Raw genomic sequence first — 20,741 nt, 5'->3', positions numbered from 1 at the left:
CAACTCTTTTCTCTTGACTGTTATGTTTTGATTGATCCGGGTGCCATGCTATCTTTTGTGACTCCTTACGTAGCTAGTAAATTCAATAAAATTCCTGAATGCCTTCTTGAGCCTTTTAGTGTAGCTACTCTTGTCGGTGATTCTGTCTTAGCTGAGAGATTCTATAGGGATTGCACTCTATTAATTCATTACTGGGATACCTTGACTGACTTAGTTGAGTTGGACATGGTTGATTTTGATGTGATCATTGGCATAGAGTAGCTTTATGTATGTTATGCCTATATTGATTATAGGACCCGGATTATTAAGTTCAAATTCCCGAATAAGGCTATCATAGAATGGAAGGGCAGTCCTGTTGTGCCTAAGGGTAAGTTTATTTCATATCTTAGGGCCAAAAAGCTAATCTCAAAGGGGTGTATTTATCACCTTGTCCGAGTGAAAGATGATAGTATTAAGTCTCCATCCCTTGAGTTGGTTTCGATTGTCAACGAGTTTTCGGATGTCTTTTCTAAAGATCTGCATGGAGTCCCTCCTGATAGGGATATTGACTTTGGGATTGATGTTCTTCCTGATACCCAGCCTATCTCTATCCCACCATATAGAATGGCTTCGACTGAGTTGAAAGAGTTGAAGGAACAGTTGAAAAACTTGATAGATAAGGAATTTATTAGGCCGAGTGTCTCACCATGGGGTGCTCCGATCCTATTTGTGTGAAAGAAAGATGGGTCCCTTAGAATGTGTATTGACTACAGGCAGCTGAATAAGGTCACCATAAAGAACAAATACCCTCTCCCCAGAATAGATGACTTATTTGATCAACTTCAAGGTGCCACTTGTTTCTCAAAGATAGACCTAAGATCGGGCTACTATCAGTTGAAGGTGAGGGAGTGCGATATCCCAAAGATAGCTTTTCGGACCCGCTATGGAAACTTTGAGTTTTTGGTGATGTCCTTCGGGTTGACTAATGCCCTCGCAGCTTTTATGGATCTCATGAACCGATTATTTAAATCATATCTTGATATGTTTGTGATTGTATTCATAGATGATTTTTTGTTTTACTCCAAGAATGAGCAAGAGCACGCCCATTATCTTAGAGTCGTCTTGCAAACTCTAAAGGACCAGGTATTGTATGCCAAGTTCTCCAAATGTGAATTTTGGCTTGCATCAGTGGCTTTTCTAGGCCACATTATATCTGGAGATGGTATTTAGGTTGATGCTCAGAAGATTTAGGCAGTGAAGAATTGGCCCAGACCTACGTCCCCGACAGAGATAAGAAGCTTCTTGGGTTTGGCCGGCTATTATCGAAGGTTTGTAGAGGGATTCTCATCCATATCATCACCATTGGCCAAGCTGACCCAAAAGAAGGCTAAATTCCAATGGTCTAATGCTTGTGAGGAGAGTTTCCAGAAATTGAAGACCAAGCTAACCGCTGCTCCTGTTCTAACCTTGCCTGATGGAACAGAAGGTTTTGTGACCTATTGTGATGCATCTAGAGTTGGTTTGGGCTGTGTGCTGATGCAAAATGGGTAGGTGATAGCCTATGCTTCAAGATAGCTTAAGATTCATGAGAGGAATTACTCAACTCATGACCTCAAACTGGCAGCTATGGTATTTGCGCTTAAAATTTGGCGCCACTACTTGTATGGAGTGCATGTTTATGTGTTCACCAATCACAAGAGTTTACAATACGTCTTCAGCCAGAAGGAACTCAACCTGAGGCAAAGTAGATAGCTCGAGCTACTCAAGGACTACGATATGAGCATCCTCTACCACCCAGGTAAAGTTAATGTCATTGTTGATGCTTTTAGCAGGTTGTCTATGGGTAGAACTGTCCATATAGAGGAGGGAAGGAAAGAATTGGCTAGAGAGATGCACAGATAAGCCCGATTGGGAGTTCGTCTTGAAGAGAACAATGAAGGTACAGTTAATGTTCAGGATGGGTCTGCATCCTCACTTGTGACAAAGGTAAAGGAGAAACAAGATCAGGATCCCGTCCTTCTCCAATTGAAGGAAGTTGTCCACAGACAAGAGGTGATGGTTTTTACCAAATGGGGAGATGATGTGTTAAGGTACCAAAATAGGTTGTGTGTACCTGATGTCGATGATGTTCGAGAGAGGATTATGGCCAAAGCGCATAGTTCCAGATACTCTATTCATCCGGGCTCTACAAAAATGTACCATGACTTGAGGGAAATCTATTAGTGGAGTAGGATGAAGAGAGATATTGCAGAATTCGTTTCCAAGTGTCCAAATTGCCAATAGGTGAAAGTTGAGCATCAAACACCATGTGACTTGGCTCAAAATATAGACATTCCAGAATGGAAGTGGGAGATGATCAACATGAACTTTATTACAGGTTTACCGAGGTCCCGAAAGCAACATGATTCGATTTGGGTGATTGTGGATAAAATGAAAAAATCAGCTCATTTCTTGGCAGTTAAGACCACTGACACCGTAGAAGATTATGCAAAGTTATACATTCAGTAAATCGTCAGATTGCATGGGGTTCCCTTGTCCATCATTTCAGACAGAGGAGCTCAATTCACTTTCCAATTCTGGAGATCCTTTTAGAAGGGACTGGGTTCAAAGGTGAACCTTAGTACGGCCTTTCATCCCCAGATGGATGGCCAAGAGGAGCGCACCATTCATACGTTGGAGGATATGTTCAGAGCTTGTGTGCTTGACTTCAAAGGAAATTGGGACGATCACTTACCTCTCAAAGAGTTTGCATATAATAATAGCTATCATGCAAGCATTCAAATGGCTTCTTATGAAGCTTTGTATGGGAGGAGGTGTAGATCACCCATTGGGTGGTTTGAGGTTGGTGAATTTGAGTTGATTGGGCCTGATTTTGTTCACCAAGCCATGAAGAAGGTGAGAGTTATTCAATATAGGCTACAAACAGCCCAAAGCCGCCAAAAATCTTACACCGATGTGAGGAGGAGAGACTTAGAGTTCGAGGTGGATGATTGGGTGTATTTGAAAGTGTTACCCATGAAGGGTGTCATGAGGTTTGGAAGGAAGCGGAAGCTTAGTCCTCGATACATTAGTCCTTACTAGATTGTGAGGAGGATAGGGAGTGTCGCTTATGAATTGGAGTTATCCTCGGAGCTAGCCGTCATTCATCTGGTATTCCATGTTTCGATGTTGAAGAATTGCTCGAGCGATCCCTCATTGGTAGTCCCCATTTATAGTATTGGAGTTAAGGATAGTTTATCCTATGAAGAGGTCCCGATCCAAATTCTTGATCACCAAATCCGCAAATTGAGGAACAAAGAGATCGCCTCAGTTAAAGTCCTATGGAGAAATCAATTTGTTGAGGAAGCCACATGGGAAGCGGTGGAAGACATGAAATCTAAATATCCACATCTATTCGTACCTACCGATAAAAATGTTGAAGGTAATGTCCATTTCCTTGACTCGAATTTCTTTGCGTATTATGAGTTTGATTGGTAATTTGTTTGAAAATTTGATTGGTTGAATGACTGAATTCTGATTGTGATTCGTACCTCGAGTCCATTCTTGGTTACTCGTCATTCGAGGATGAATGACCCCAAGGGGGAGATAATGTAACACCCCTCAAAACATTTCCCTAAGATTCGGACCCTTCTTGTATACGGATAGGGTCAAACTCAATTATTGTGAAGTATATGCATGAGTTAAGATGAGTTCCTGAGAAATTAAGTAGTGTTAGAGGTGATGCGGGGTCACAAAGGACCCCCTAGGACCAAGCTAAGTCCAAAAGATTCGTCGTGACTAAGTTTTAGAATGATTTCATATAAGGGGTTGACTTCTAACGACCCTATCTTTTGAAAGATGAAAATTTGGGTGGCCCACGACCTATTAAATTAAAGTTTGTCGAGTCTTCTTTCCAACGCCATCAAAAATATAATTTTTGAAGTTCGGAGTCAAAAGATATGACGATCCTAAAACGAACTAGCTCGATAGAAATTTTAGGCCTGGGTTGCAACTGCTGGGAATCTGGGTTTGGCGCCGCAGTGGCGCGACGCGCCACTATCGCGCCAGGAACATGCCTCAGTAGTTTGGTCCCTGGCGCGGCGCACCACTACGAGATATGCAGGATTTTCAAGCCTATTTTCCAAAACTCAGAAAATATGGCCTTGGCGATGTAAGGGCGTGACGTGCCACTATCGCGCCAAGAACATGCCTCAGTAGTTTGGTCCTTGGCGCTGCGCGCCACTAACAGATGTGCAGGTTTTAGGCCTAATCGACCTAGCACTGCAATGGCGCGATGCGCCACTATCGCGCCAGGAGCGTTTTCAGCCTATTTTTTATCAGAATTTTGAACAAAGGACAATTTGGGAATTGTCCCAAATTATATATACTCAAGCCTTGGGCATTTTGGGACTATTTTCAGCCTCTCTCTCTCTCTAAAAAGCCCTAGAAATCCCTCTCTCCTCCTCCTCCTCCTCCTCCTCCTCTTCCTCCTCCATTTCCAACAAGGAATTGTTCCAAGAGCTTCAAGACTCCAAGTTTTCATTGAAGACCCAACAAAAGGTTTCTTCAAGAATCTATTCTAAGGTATGCAAGTCTACACAAAACATGGGTTGAGTCCACCCATGTGTCGTATACTTTCTTTGAGGTTAAATGTCCGTAAGAATGGAGTTTCTTAGTAGGTTTGTGTTCAAATGAGTCTTGCCTTCTATTTGTTTGATTCTTATTATGTTGATGTTATTGAGATAAGAAATTCCTAAAAATCTCCATGTTAGCATGAGTTGATGGAGATGGGTTGTTAATGTGCTTTGTTGATTTTTCTTAGTCATGTGATTATGTTGAATATGTCAATTTCCTTAAATGTGTTACTCCTCTTGAATTATTGGTTTAAAATTTTTAGAGTTGTGATAAGTCCTAAGTAGGTGACAAATGAGGAGAGGAATGGTTTGTTATGTTTGTGGGATGTTATAAATGCATATCTCATTTAGGCTTGATTGAGTTGATTGGAGGATAGAATTGACGAGTGGACAAGGTCCTAAACGAGACTTGCCATTATGACTCGATTGAGTTGAATTGAGGATAGAGTTGATGAGTCGGCAAGGTTCTAAATGAAACTAGCCGTGAGGTCTTGTTTGAGATGATTGGATGGAGTCTTATGAGCATGGAGTCATGGCAGGAGTATCGAGCACCAAAGCGGGTGAGAGTATAGTCCATACTTGAACCCCAAGAACTACGCCGCCAACGTAGGTAGGGATGGAACCGTTAAAGTCGTATGCTTCCTGTGGGATCGAACCGTTAAAGTCGGATGTTTTCCATTTTATTGTCCTGAAATGATAGGACTTGACTAATCGATGGAATCCATGATTAGGGAGGCGTTCATGCCCTGGCAAGGTATGAACGGACGTGGCAACGACGTCTGATTGTTGTACTATCACTGGCTCATAAGTGATGGTTGTCGGATAAGAGAAACTCCCATTTAGGTCTTGATAGTACTCCGAGTCAGTGGCATGTGATTTGGTCCCGTCTAAACCATTTCCTGTTAGACTTAGGACACTTGAGTGAGTTGTTACTTATTTATGAGATGAGATTTCCGAGTTGGTTGGTCCTTTTCTGATGTTGTTTTATTCGGCCATTTTACATACTCGTATATTCCACTTACTGACGCCATCTGGCCTGCATCATTTCATGATGCAGAGACAGGTACCAGAGATCATCAACCGGCGCACCATTGAAGATCTACATACTTCCCGCTACTTTGTGAGTTCTCCTAGTTTCTGGAGGATGTTGAGCTCCCTATGTAGTTTTGTGCTTTATTTTGATTGTTGGTAGCCATGGGCTTGTCATTGGCACCTCCTAGACTTTGATAGAGGCTTTATAGACTAGAGTGTGGGGAGGCTGGACTGTTATTTTGAGGAGTCTTATTATATTTATTTTGTTGAGTTGATAGTGTTTGGCCTTCGACCCCCATAATGTGAATAGTGTGTATGATAGTGTGACTGAATCAGGTGGTTCGCTTGAAGGCCAGAAATGGCTTTCGAGTGCCGATCACGTCTAGGGTACCCTCCCGGGGCGTGACAAAAATATTTCGAAACTTAAAGCCATCCATCGTTTAGATTTCTGCGTAGCTAAAGTTAAGATAGAATAGGTCAAGAATGAGCAACTTTAAAAAAGAAACACTTACTTAGAGTAGGTGAGACCCGGTGGATTGAGTCTTAACATTTATTTCTCAACATATAAACATTAGTTTCATGTCTTTGGAAAGAAAGTAATAGATGTTGTTCCCCTTTTCCTAAACAACTTTTCTTCTTTTTTTTTTGGTATACACTAATTGTATTTATTTATTTACATCTTCTTCCTTGAACCTTGCCTTCAAACTTCAACTTGTGCTGCAGCTAGCTTTGCAATGGGCACCCTGATTAAGCACATATAATTATACAAAAACCGTTAGCCAATCGTCAATTAATATAGCTAATCATCAAACACGTCTTTTTAAAGAAGCAAATTGTTTGAGTCAATAATATTGAAGAGAAAAAGAGACCTGAATGGAGAACAAGAAACATAGTCCAATCCAGCTTCAGCAAAAAATGCAACTGAAGAAGGATCCCCACCATGTTCTCCACAAACTCCAACCTGTTATATCTCACACTTTTAGCCTTACATATTGAACCAAAAAACAAGTTATTCAGATTGATATTAAATGAAAAATGTTATTCCTAGTATAGAAATTCATTGTTGTCAGTGTATATATGTTAAATCTCTCATTCTAAGTCAGAACTGACCTTCAAGTTTGGCCTTGCTGCCCGACCTCTTTCTGTAGCCATCTTGATGAGCTGGCCAACACCCTTTTGATCAAGAACCTGAGCGATGTTAAATCTTCAAGCGTTAACATGCAAGATTCCGAACTTTTACATTTCACATGGATATATAGTAGTTTGAGATATGGCAAGCTAACCTCGAATGGATCATGTTGGAGGATGCCTTTTGCAAGGTATATAGGAAGAAACTTGCCTACATCGTCTCTACTATATCCAAATGTCATTTGTGTGAGGTCATTGGTGCCAAAGGAAAAGAACTCTGCTTCTTTAGCAATCTATCACCAATTTCCAGTGAAATATGTAGGATAAGCAAATTAATATAGCAAAATGTATGCCTTTCTAGAGTAGAACTTAGATATTGCAATATGTCATTGAAGAGGTTAGTAATTGAAAATCTTTCACAAGTTAAGTTGAGATCGTGCACCGTCTAACTCTTTGCAACTACCGTTAATAAAATAACTCACCAAGGACATAGGTGATTGCTTCAAAATACGTACCTCATCTGCAATCAAAGCAGCTCTAGGAATCTCTATCATGGTGCCCACCTTATAATTCAATGAGGTACCCATCTCTGCGAAAACCTTTTTGGCAACATCACGGATTAAACCGACTTGATGAGCTAATTCCTGTCAATTAAAAGTGCACTGTTACTTTGTAATTTTTTTGTCAGAAGGACCGGTATAAATCCACTTACCAAAAAATAATCAATTTAACCCCCTTGTATACGCTTCATAAAATGAAAAGGGAGATTATATTTCTTCATTCGTGATACATCAACAATATTCAAGAGGTAAGAATAGGAGAACTTTTCTTATACAAACCACAAAACACATACCTCAGGTGTTCCAACAAGGGGAACCATTATCTCTGGAAATACTGAAATACCCTTGTTGTTCATAGTTATAGCAGCTTGAAAGATGGCACGAGCCTGCATTTCTGTCAGTTCCGGGTAGGATATACCTAGCCTGTAAAAGAAAAAAAACAAATATTACTCTACTAGCGAAAGAATTGTGCCATATATTTACGGTTTCAAATACTCTACAGTTTCCACCAGCAATTTACAAGCAGATTATTATAAGAAAGTCTGGTTCCGGATTGTGAGACGAAAAGAGATGCTGCATTGCTCAAATCAGAATCAGATGATCACTACCTACACCAAGTTATACATTCATAGTGGAACGTCTGACAAAACATATGCAGGTCTGTAATATACTACATTTAGGGATTTATCTCTCAAGAAACTGGAAACTTACTACAAATTTCTTTCGTTTATACAACATCCCTTAGTCCTTGCAAAGTAATGCAGTTAAAGTAGATCAATTGTTTGTGATACGAAAAATATCAGACCTGCAGCCTCGAAATCCAAGCATGGGATTGACTTCTGACAGTTTTTCAATCCTAGAATAGACATCTTCCTCACGCATGCCTATATGTGTTGTTAGTTCACTCACAATCTCTTCCAGGTTCCCTTCTGGCAAAAATTCATGAAGTGGTGGATCCAACAGTCGAATTGTCACCGGAAGACCTGAAAAGATTGAAAACTTAGTACATCTCACATATTCACTTTGGAAGTTTACGTCAACTTGGAAATTTGGACAGACATTCTGCTAGCACAAACTAAATCCTAGTTATAGTTGTGTTCTTACGAACATAGAAATGAAGTTTTATCTAGTAAGGTAGTGAGATACATGATCTGGATACCATTCTAATCCCAGAAAGTCCCATCATTTTTCTTAGGTAACTCTCAGCTATGTTGCTCGGACTCTTCAAAAATGTCTCTTGCGTGTCGGACCCTTCAAAAGCAGTGCAGTTTTAGAGGATCCAACACAGGTGCGGCCGCATTTTTGGAGAGTACGAGCAACATAGACTCTCAGTGCGGAAAGGTAATAATAGTAGTTGCTATTGAACTTACCATCCATTGCACGGAAAATGCCCTCAAAATCAGATCTCTGGTAAGGCAACAATGAGTCGAGCGCTTCCTTCCTCTGCTCAAGAGTAACTGCCATTATCATCCTTCTCACAGCTTTTATCCTTTCGTCTGATGCAAAGAACTGAAAGAGAGATGTGCATCAGCTCACATTGAATAAAAAATGAATTTCAAAAGATGTGGCACTTCTCTTGAGGCAGTACTGATTATTATCCCCTTCATTGAAGAAGGCAAGGAAACTGGAAACTATCCAAAGAGAGGTAACATATGTTGCAAGATAATACAAGAAGACAGTATACGTATTTAAAAAAGAAAAGAGTACCATGTGTTCTGTTCTGCATAGACCAATCCCTTCAGCACCATTATTCCTTGCTGCTAGTGCATCTTCTGGTGTGTCAGCATTTGCCATAACCTAATCCATTGGCAGCATATTCACGATCAGTTAAAAGTATCATAGTTGACTTATGCAGAATAATACTACCGTATATCCTAGGGCACCTTGATGCGCCTGATCTTATCGGCCAAAGACATGAAGATCTGCAAATCACTAGTCATAGCTGGAGGCGATAGTGGTTGCTTTCCCAAGATTACTTCACCTGTTGATCCATTTAATGAAAGCCAATCTCCTTCATGAATCACTTTGTCTTCAATGATGAGAACCTGCATTAAATGGATCAAATGAATTCTTCCAAGTTCCTTAATGTCAATAACTGTGTTTCATTTTGAGTAGCTATGGTCGTACCTTTTCCGACTCATTAACACGAATATCAGCACATCCAGACACACAACATTTACCCCAGCCACGGGCTACAACAGCTGCATGAGATGTCATCCTACCTCGTGCGGTTAAGATCCCAGCAGCAGCATGCATGCCTCCAACATCCTCTGGACTTGTTTCAGTTCTCACCTTTATATGCGATAAGGGAAAAGTTTAATTTCAAGAATGGAGAAACTGTTAATTACACGGCAGCAATGTCGTGTATATTGTTTCCAAGATTACAACCAACATCCCAGAACTTTAATTAACTCAAGAAGCTGAAACATTGACATTGTTTTTATCAATGGTTGATGAAAAGATTTCAATAAACAATGTCGTATTCAGAAACACTCCCCTTCCCCCACCCACAGGAATATATAAAAGAAAATAAATAAAAGACAATTCACGTAAACAAAGATACCACAGTGCGGTAGCATAGGTATCAATTCACCATGAGTAGTAGATACAGGGTGAGGCGAGGAAATACCAAAATAACACTCTTCCCTTGTGCATGCCATGCTTCGGCATCTTCAGCGCAGAACACAACCTGTCCCACTGCAGCCCCAGGAGAGGCAGGAAGGCCCTTAGCAATCACCTTGTCTTTATAAGCCGCTGGATTTTCAAACTATAACAAGCAAAAGAACAAAAAAAGTATTTATCTTTCCATTTCCAATACATGAGTGTTGGGAATAAACCCTCCCCAGAAATAATATTTGCGGTAATACAAACAACAAAAGTGAAACACAATAATCAGTTAATCAACAAGAATAAAAAGAACAATAATCAGTCGCTCCGAATTTCCACTGAGGGGGTTCAAGTAAAAATGCTAAATAGTGCCGACAAATAAGCATGTCAAATCACATATGAACGAGTCAGATCAAATATTAGAGGCTACACTTGCTTTCGATATTGAATCGTAAAGTAAAAAGTTAGTTAGAACTTAAGAGAATTAAACATGCGAGGAACAAAAATATATAGCTTAGCTCTTCACACTAATTTAATTAAGAAATTAATATACATGCTTAATGAATAAATAAAAATAAAAATAAAACATGATTAGCAACGAGATAATTATAACAAAGAAGAAGGTTCGTCATTTATTTAGGAAAAACAATAAATACTGAAAATAAAAAATTGAAAAGTGGTGCTAGCCACATTCGAACCCGCGTGCTTGCTAAGTATTGAACCCCCATAGCCACTAAACCAAGCCCCTTACTTGCTTGTGTTCAGATGGTTCAATATTAAATATATAAATATAAAATGCATATGACCGGTGTAATTTTTCGATTCAGGGGTTTCGGATGAACCCCTGAAGTCCACGTAGATCTCGCCCTGGCAATAATGACACCAAATATTTTACGTAGAAACCCTTCTGAATAAGAAAAAAAACACGGGTCTAGCATTGCAACTGATATCATTATAGTAAGAAATTATACACTTGTAGGTCTAAATAGATACTCTAAATACCACTACAAACTCAAAAGAGATGTCCCTCTTTTGATTTTTCCACCTTGCTACAATATTACTCACTGCTCTCTATTTTTTCTCACAGAATATTTCTCTCTGTGATGTCTTACTCTTTTTTTTCTCTTCTTTGTTTTTTATATGTTTAACTAATAAGCTAATGAGCTCCTTTTATAGGGAAAATCTATTCCCTTTGATATCATTGTTGATATGAATTAGAAACCAAAATTCAAAATTTGGTAAGTTTCTTGGTGGGAAAAAATAGTGAGATTTGGTTGTTGAGATTTTCCAACTACCAAATCCACATTTTTGACTCGCCATTTTTTTAACCTAACAAAGGAAAGAAATTTGTGGCATGGGATAGACACCTACAAATCTCCCCCTTCAGTCCCATGCACCTGAAGGAGAGAACACCGGCTTCTTAGTTTGAGTGAATCCCAACAAGGTTTTTGCACAATTCGAACTTATTTCTCTATACCACATTCGTCAGCATATCCAATAGTGAAATTTCTATTATCAAGTCACCTTTCATATCAGCATCTGTATATCCCTTCAATATTAGATCAGATCCTTCAAAACACAAGCAGTCGCTTGTGGTACCTCTCAGGTATCTGAGTATGTACTTTACTGCTTCCTAGTGTTCTTTTTCAAGATTTTCAAGGAACCTGCTAACAACCCCAACTTTATGAGCAATAGCAGGTCTGGTACATAGCATTGCATACATCAAACTCTCAACAACTGAAGAATAGGGAACTTTCGCCATATTTTCTTGTCCTCCTTTGTTGAAGGACACATCTTCTTGCTCAACTTTAGATAACCAACAAGTGGTGTACTAACAACTTTAGCACTCTTCAAATTGAAGCAATCTAGTACACATTCAATGTACTTTTTCTAAGATAGACACAACTTTCTACTTGTTTGTTCTCAAACAATCTTCATCCCTAGAATTTGTTGTGCTGAGCCCAAGTACTTTATGTCAAATGACTTAGACAAACCTCCTTTTAACTTGGTAATCAACTCCTTGTCCTGTCTTACAATTAACATGTCATTCACATACAACAAAAATATAATAAAGTTCTTGTCAAAAAATCTTTTGAATTATACACACGGATCAGAATAGGTCTTTGAGTAAATTTGACTTTTCATGAAAGAGTCAAACTTTTGTACCATTATCTTAAAGCTTGCTTCAACTCATAAAGACTCTTACTCATTTTGCACACCATGTGTTTTTTTCAAATACTTCAAATCTTTCTAGTTGGAAATGTAGTTTTCACGTCCAACTGTTCCACTTCAAGATCTAGGCTAGCCGTAAGCTCAAAATAGTTCGAATAGAAATCATTTTGACAACAAGTGAAAAGATCTCATCAAAATCAATACCTTTTTTCTCAAAGCCTTTTACCACCAAACGAGCTTTACATTTGACCAGCTTGCCATTTCCATATTTCTTGAGTTTAAAGACTCACTTGAAGTTAAGTAGTCTTTTACCTTTTGGAAGTTCAATCATCTTGTGTGTGTCATTTTTTTGTAGAGATTCCATCTTTTATTGCTTGGCTTTCATTCACTAGTTCTTTTTTGGATGAGATAACACCTCTTCCAGAATTTTTGGTTCCCCCTCATCATTGACGAGAGTACGAGGACATACTCTGAGGAAGGACCAATTGTGTCGAACTTTCCATTTTTGGAATAGTTACGGAATCTCCATGAATAGGATCAAACCTTATTCCATGGTATTTACATGAGGTTCCTCTTTAAGAAAGTCCCGTGGCTCCCTTACATGCCTCATTTCAGAGGGAACCTCAAAGTGGCTCTATTTCATTATATTCCATCCCCTAGTATATGAAAGAGTGAAAAAGTGCTTTCGTTGTTGTGGAATAAGAAGCCTTCGTATCTTAATGCACGTATTAAATTTATTCGGAGCTATTAGAGCGGGATCCACTTTTTGGGGAATATGAGTCGAAGCAATAACAAGAATATTTCTAGGAGCCGTATGAGGTGAAAATCTCATGTACGGTTCTGTAGAGTGGCAGTAAGGGTGACTTGAATGGATCTACTTCTCCGTCGAAGTGGTATACTATTAACTTTCGTACGGGATGTAACTCCGATGCCACATAATGGCTGTAGACCTCCGAAAAAAAGACGTGTAGAACTGAACATTGAAGAAATCTCAAGAGAAATAAAAGATTCGATGATCTAATCAAATAATAGTTAGTCACCACGGAAATCGAATTCGAGAAAGGTGAAACAGCAGCCAATTGTTCTCGAATGGGGTCATTCAAGGATACTTGGATGACGCTACCATTTACCTTTCTGATCTTCTCAAAGTTTGACATTGTTCTTATTCTTCTTGAGAAAGGTACTCAGCTTGTTCGATATAATCACCAAGTTTCTCCCTCTGCTCAATAACCTCATTTGGTTGCTCTTCCTGCTCAACAATCTTATCGGTCACACTTTCTACACTTATGGAATGGTTAGAAGTAGAAGATATGGTAACAAGATTAGGGACTATACCATTCTTTTTCTTGGCCTTTTCGGACAGATCATCAACAGTTCCAACTTCACTTTCTCTGCTCCTTCAGTACATGTGTAGACACATTGCAACCAAACACTTTTAGATGCGATTAGGACACTTTGTTATTAGTCTATACTCTTTCTGGGATGTCAAACTCCAATAAAACTGATGGACTATGATTTATAAGATAATAGGTTGTCTGAACTACTTCACCCCAAAATAACTTCGGCAATTTAGCCATTCTGATCATTTCATGCCTATCATCTTCTCAACAATAGTGCGGTTCATCCTCTCAGCTACACCGTTGTGTCATGGGGTTTCAAAAATTGTCTTTTCATGTATGATCACATGGATTGAACAATACTCTTCAAATTCCCTAGAAGTGTACTCACCTCCATTGTCAATTCGGACACACTTTAGTTTTAGACCCGTCTCCCTTGCTACCAGAGCATAAAACTTCTGGAAGAGTAGTTGGCGAAGTATGACCTCTTGATTTGAAGTTTTCTAGATTCCTAGTCTACTATAACTGAATTAATAGAATATGGTATTAAATAATCATTTTTTTAAGTAAAAATATCACAGGACAGTGATTGAATTTCATACGGGACTACTTACATACCTAAAGTGCACTTTTGGCTTACCAAAAAAATGGACGGAAGGAACTGACTTAAGCATAGCTCTCTTTTCCTACAGCTCATGGTTGACCTTGAACTGGCAAAAAAATTTCTATTTGAACGGAATTCCATAATTGCATAAGCTTCGATCTCGATCGATGATACTTTTTGGTTAATTGAGCAGGTGTCGAAATACAAGACAACCAATAAGAAATGTCACGAAATCCCCCGCTCTTTGAGGGGTCCCTCAGCGTTGAGGAACATGTACTAGGGTGTATGTGCGACTCGTTTAGATCACGAGCTGGCACAAAAAGCAAGAAAATGGCGAGCTAGTACTCTCTAGCTCCAATGTATACGACCCAATTCACTGGTATGAGAGGACCAATCCTCTCATTACTGAGGGTGAATCAAATCCACATATCGCATGTTATTCGACCTTCTTTTGCCTCTATTGGCCTGTAATGAATATGAAATACATACTCACACCAAAAAACACTACTTTAAGTGTGAGGTGCGATCAACCATGAAAAGTTAGTAATAAAGAATCCGCTCTTTGATAAACGAAGGAAAGCAGGTCAAAGCCTGCAAAGGCGTCAAGACAGTTCGACAAAGGCAGAAAAAGATTTGGCCCATCTTTCTTTCTTCCATGAGAAACACTGCTCAGTGAGACAATGTAGTCAAGTCAATAGCAAGCAGACTAAAAGATTGATATATAATGACTTGAAACACCTGATCTTTAATTTTCAAGATATAAATCCACAATTTTTATGAAACATCATTAATAAAAGTAACAAAGTATTTGTTACCGCCTATCGATTCTATATCCATTGAACCACAAACATTAGAGTACACCAAATCAAATATATTCAACTTTCTGACCTACGATGTCTAAAATGAGACTCTATCTTGCTTACCAAATAAGCAATAGTCACAAGGTTTTATCGTTATACCTTCGGCAAAAGAAATTAGTGATTTCTTGACAAAATTTGCAATCCTTTCTCACTCATATGACCCATTTTTAATGCCACAAATCTACAAAAATTTCTTCGTGAGCCGCATTTAATTCAGTTCGTCCTATTTTTGCATTTATCCTATACAACGTGTCATGAGCAACTCCATTTGCAATCACTAATGCTCCTTTGGTAAGTCTAAGTCTCCATTTTTAATTTGCAAAGTAGTTCTCATATCCATCTCAGTCCAAAGCAATTCCCGAGATCAAGTTCACTCACAAATCAAGTACATAGCACACGTCCTTTGGTACCAATGTGCATCCATCCAACATTAGTCTTGATACAAATATCTCTGATCCCAGCAATTTTAGGAGTAACTTGTGTTACCCATTCTTACGGTGCCAAAATCACCTGCTACATATCTACAAGATATATCTCTTACCTGTGTAACACGGTAAGATGATGTCATGTCAACCACCCATTTTGTCTCTGCACCTGCCATGTGCATGCATTCCTCTTCCTCATTTATAAAGAGAATAACATTGTCATTATTTTGTATCATTGCAACTGTGTTGTCATTGTTGTTTTGGCCACTTCTTTCACCTTTGTCCTTTTTTAGATTTGGAATCTCTTTTGAAATGACCTGGTTGAACGCAATTGTAGCAATTTCTTGTTTTTGATTTTGATCGGACGACTTTCCATGAGCTCCTAATCTACCATAGTTGCTTGAACTCCTTTAATAACCCCTGCCTCTAGTTTTCTGTGATGGGAGTCTGTCCATGATTTTCAGACTTTTTTCTCCTTTTCTCATTGAGTAGAAGAGCTGATGTAACATCCTTTAGCTCAATATCATCTTTACTATGTAAGATGGTTGTTATTAATTATCAGATGAAGATAGCAACGACTTCGAAAGCACGATAGCTTTATCTTCCTCCTCAAACTTTACTATGATGTTTGCTAGCTACCTGATTAGTCCATTAAGCACATTTAAATGTGACAAAAAAAACGTATCTTCACTCATATGTAGGGCGTACAATTGCTTTTTTAGATACAATTTATTTATCAACGTTTTGAACATGTATAAATTTTCTAACCTTATCCAAATGTCACATGCACTCTCTTCATCGATAATGTTATTAACCACATAATATATTAAATAAAACCTGATTGCACTAGCAACATTTTCATCCATTTCTTTTCAATCCTCAAATTTCATGGATTCTCACTTGTCAAATTTGCACATAGTACCTTTTGCAATCCTTGTTGAATGAACAAACCTCTCATCCTTCTCCGTTATATTGAGAAATCACTATCACCGTTAAATTTTACTACTTCGTATTTTACTCCAAACATATTTTTCACTGAGTATAGTACGATAGACCGCAAAAAATATTTCTATAAATGATCAGCTTGTGCTTTGATACCAATTGTTGGAAATAAACCCACCACATAAATAATATTTGTGGTAATACAAAAGTGGAACACAATAATCAGCTAATCAACAAAAATAAAAAGAGCAATAATGACACCAAAATTTTTACGTGAGAACTCTTCTGAATAAGGGAAAAAATCACGGCTGAGAGGAGTAACTAATATCATTTTAGCAAGAAATTATACACTTGTAGGTTTGTGTAATTACTCTAAAGAGCACTAGAAACTCAAAAGAAATGTTCTTCTTTTAATTTTTCAACCTCACTACAATATCGCTCACGCTCTCTATTTTTCCTCACAAATTATTTCTTTGTGATGCTTTACTCTTTTTTTTCTCTCCTTTGTTTTTGGTGTGTTTAACAAATGAGCCAATGAGCTCCTTTTATAGAAAAAAATTATTTCCTTTGATGTCATCAATGACATCAATTAGAAATCAAAATTCAAAGTTAGATTTCTTGGTGGGAAAAAATTGTGAGATTTGATTGTTGAAATTTACCAACTACCAAATCCACATTTTTGACTCACCATTTTTTCAACCCTACGAAGAAAAGAAATTTGTGGCATGGGATGGACACTTACAATTAGTGCTACAAATCTGTGGCATAGGACGAACACCTATAATCAGTGCTACATCATACACCATGCAAGATTTAAAAGACATAACCGGACCTTGGGGTGAAGAAGTTGGTCTAGATGTTGTGGTTCCACCATCTTTATAGCTGTGCGCTTGTCAACAAGTCCCTCATTCACCATGTCAACTGCTATCTTTACAGCTCCGTTACCCGTACGCTTCCCTGTACGGCATTGTAACATCCAGAGTCTATTTTCTTGAACAGTGAACTCAATATCCTGTCATTCGTCAAAACATAAACAGAAAAAGATTCATAATGATGTCCTAATTTTTCTATTTATTGGAGATGTATAATTTACTTAACCAAACTGAAAATGGTAAGGTAAACAAACAAACAAGCAAGATATGGACACTTTAGTCCAGTATAATGCCAAAGGTTTACCATCATTTCTTTATAATGTCGCTCTAAAATATCACAGTTCTCAACAAGCTCCCTGTATGCTTCAGGCATACACGCCTTCATTGCGTCCAAGTCCTGAGGTGTTCTAATTCCAGCGACAACATCCTCTCCCTGATTAATGCTGTTTTATCAGCTATTCTCGACAAAAACAATGAGAATCCCAAAACTCACATGCACCATAAAATGAACCAAATTAGCATATTCTAGACCTGAGCATTGACTAGAAACTCTCCATAGAGCTTCTTCTCGCCACTGCTCGGATTCCTAGTGAAGAGAACACCTGTTCCTGACGTGTTACCCATGTTCCCGAAGACCATGCATTGAATGTTTACTGCAGTTCCTTTAAGTCCTGTTATCTGATTAATGCTCCGATATTTGATGGCTCTTGGACTGTCCCAAGAATCAAAAACTGCTTTGATAGCCAACTCCAACTGTCTCTTGGGATCTGTATACATAGTCATATCCACAGAGTTAATTTACTCTCATAACCTATGGAATTTGGTTTAAACCAAAAAGTTGACAGAGCAAGCCTTTCGTGACCTTCTCAGGATGCAGGCCATCAGTGAAAGATGGTTGTGGTTTACATTACCTGAAGGAAACTTTTCACCCTTAGCTTCAACGTAGACATGTTTGTACTGCTCCACAAGCTGTTTAAGATCAGATGCTGTGAGCTCGGTGTCAAGCTTCACTCCTTTGGAGTCCTTCAACCTCTCTAACTTCTCCGCAAATAATGAATGTGAAATGCTCATTACCTTCAATCAAACAGACCACTGTTAAACCACAGGAGATAAAATCTACGATGAGACTTTAACCAGCATTCTATTTCATTTTCAAGAAATGAAGGAAAATTTGAAAAAGAAGGAAGTTGATACAAGAGTTGGAAAAACTAGAAAAGAGAAAAAGACATTGATGAGAATACTCACCACATCTCCAAACATGTCAAGAAATCGTCTGTATGAGTCATAAGCAAACCTCTCTCCACTTTTGTCAGCCAAACCAGTAACCACATCATCATTGAGTCCAAGGTTCAAGACAGTATCCATCATCCCAGGCATAGAAATCTATACATAGATAAAGAAAAATCAGCACTAGTATGATATAGAAATTAACTGAACAAACTTCACCAAATGGACTAACATGCATAATGACCTGTTATAAGAAATGGACCTGCCTCAATCCCAAAAAGCTCAAGATAAGATGATTGTCCAGCATCATATATGGAGACCAAATACTCCCACTATCGATGTAGGAATCTAACTGCCTAGCTTGAACTTACGATCATTCTCAAATTGGCAATTTTCAAATATCATTTTTCACTTTGTAAACAAAAGCTACTTTTTTTTTCAAATTTTACAATGAAACATGGTCAAACGTTTATGTACTATCAATCAAGAGATTTTTAGTTGCATTTTCCAAAAAAGATGTTTAGAATAGAGACATTTAACAAAAGAGGGACCTCTTGAGAACTCAAAATATGCATCACTTATTAGATATTTAACAAACTAGCTCAACAATTATCGATTCAATAATATGAAATACCACAAAAAAATGCATAAATTAGGTGACTGTACTTAAAGTGATTTTTTCACAGAGCGAGATATAAGCAAGTGGTATAAATGAAGGCTTAAGCTACACTTACAGCAGCACCAGAGCGAACCGAAAGGAGGAGGGGCTTGGAGGGGTTCCCAAGGAAAGCCCCCATGTCTTTCTCCACAACTTCCAATCCTTGTAGTATCTCCTCCCACAATCCTTGTGGAAGCTTTTTGGCAATCTGATAATCCTGACATGCCTCTGTTGATATAGTAAGCCCAGGCGGCACGGACAATCCAATGCTTGCCATTTCAGCAAGGTTTGCTCCTTTACCTCCCAGCTATACAACACATATACAGATGTGCATACTAAACTTAAACTTCAAACTATCAAATCATACAAGGTTATATAAAAGAATTATACTATCAGGCCACATAAAAAATAACTAACAAATATTGCGGCGGAGTTAAAATTTTTATGTTCAAAATTTAATAATATATAAAATAATTTTAAACATGCATAAATAATATAATTTTCTATCGACCTTACTAACTCCAGCAGAGAAATTAAGACAACGACATGTTAAATTACACTGATAGTATAAAAAATAAAATAGAAACTTACCAAGGACTTCATGCCCTTGTTTCCTTCACTTCTTCCTTTTCCAAAAGTATAAACTCTCTGTCCACCAAACAGAAAAATTTGAACCACTGAAATTCAACTTATAACACAAAAATACAAAACAAAAGTCCCCTATAACTTACATAAAACACAAGTACATATTTTGAAACTCTCCTATTTATTATTCGTTGTGACAAAAGGTTATTAGTTTTAACAAATAGCTATCATTCCGTTTAATCAATATAAAAAATAGTGTGAATTCAGATTAATCGATACCAAATGAAATTAGAGATGAAAGCAATATATTCAATCGATCAAAAGGTACCTGCATGATTATTTACGAACGAAAAGCACTTATCTTTCTGATAGAATTCAAAGAGAATTCTTGAACAACAATTGACAGAGAAATGATTGAAATAATAAACTTCTTATATAGGCAACACGTGTCAGTAGCATATCTACGTGTCAAGATTTAGTTTACAGAATAATTAATTCAGCAGAACACTTGTAAACTATCATTTTGTTGAAAAGCACGTGTAATCTATCATTCTGGTTTCATATATGTTTTGATGATAACCGATCAACACAATTTAATAAAGAAAATATTTACCTATGGTAAATTTAATTTTGATAAAGACGGACCTAGTGAAATCTAAATAAATATAGATTAAAAAGGTATTATGAGATAGAATTATGATATACGAGTATAGAAGAAAAAAGACTTGTCAACTGAATTTTTTTTTTTACAATAATCATATAAAACGAATATGCTCTACAAAGAAAAAGATGAACTTTAATTTGTTATCTTTTATATATATATATATATATTTGGAATGGCGGGGTATTTATATATATCTTTTTTCTGAATTTTTTGATCTTAGATAAAACACACAAAAAAAGAAGAGAACAGTCACGACCTTGCATCACTTCCTCTTCATTCGCGGCCTTTGGCGTCTGTTGCTCTTCATTCTCCTAATAAACCTTAACTTTTACTCTTCTTATTCACTCCATTCTTCACAACCCACACATACCACTATCAGTACTGCTGAACCCATTATTGTTGAAAGTAGAATGCATCATCTAAACCTACAAATTCGAAGACTACAATCGAAAAGATATCAAGAAGGCGTATCCTAA

General features: G+C 37.8%; 1 protein-coding gene across 1 annotated transcript; it reads right to left on the bottom strand.

The window, feature by feature from the left end:
* Positions 1 to 6,156: 6,156 nt before the first annotated feature.
* Positions 6,157 to 19,950, bottom strand: LOC129887204 (pyruvate, phosphate dikinase, chloroplastic). Its single transcript, XM_055962204.1, has 20 exons — positions 19,930 to 19,950; positions 19,608 to 19,664; positions 19,093 to 19,323; positions 18,377 to 18,514; positions 18,043 to 18,205; positions 17,663 to 17,898; positions 17,436 to 17,564; positions 17,092 to 17,271; positions 9,942 to 10,079; positions 9,440 to 9,604; positions 9,196 to 9,357; positions 9,020 to 9,109; positions 8,683 to 8,821; positions 8,118 to 8,295; positions 7,606 to 7,735; positions 7,268 to 7,396; positions 6,908 to 7,045; positions 6,735 to 6,812; positions 6,494 to 6,585; positions 6,157 to 6,367 (listed from the first exon to the last, which is right to left on the bottom strand). The coding sequence occupies exons 1-20, from the start codon at positions 19,933 to 19,935 to the stop codon at positions 6,325 to 6,327; spliced, it is 2,622 nt and encodes an 873-aa protein (XP_055818179.1). The 5' UTR covers positions 19,936 to 19,950; the 3' UTR covers positions 6,157 to 6,324.
* Positions 19,951 to 20,741: the final 791 nt, after the last annotated feature.

This window comes from Solanum dulcamara, chromosome 4 (genome assembly GCF_947179165.1).
Source record: "Solanum dulcamara chromosome 4, daSolDulc1.2, whole genome shotgun sequence".
In the NCBI taxonomy this organism is placed as follows: Eukaryota; Viridiplantae; Streptophyta; class Magnoliopsida; order Solanales; family Solanaceae; genus Solanum; species Solanum dulcamara.
Note: the sequence above shows the minus strand (reverse complement) of the source record. Positions and strands in the feature narration are given on the sequence as shown.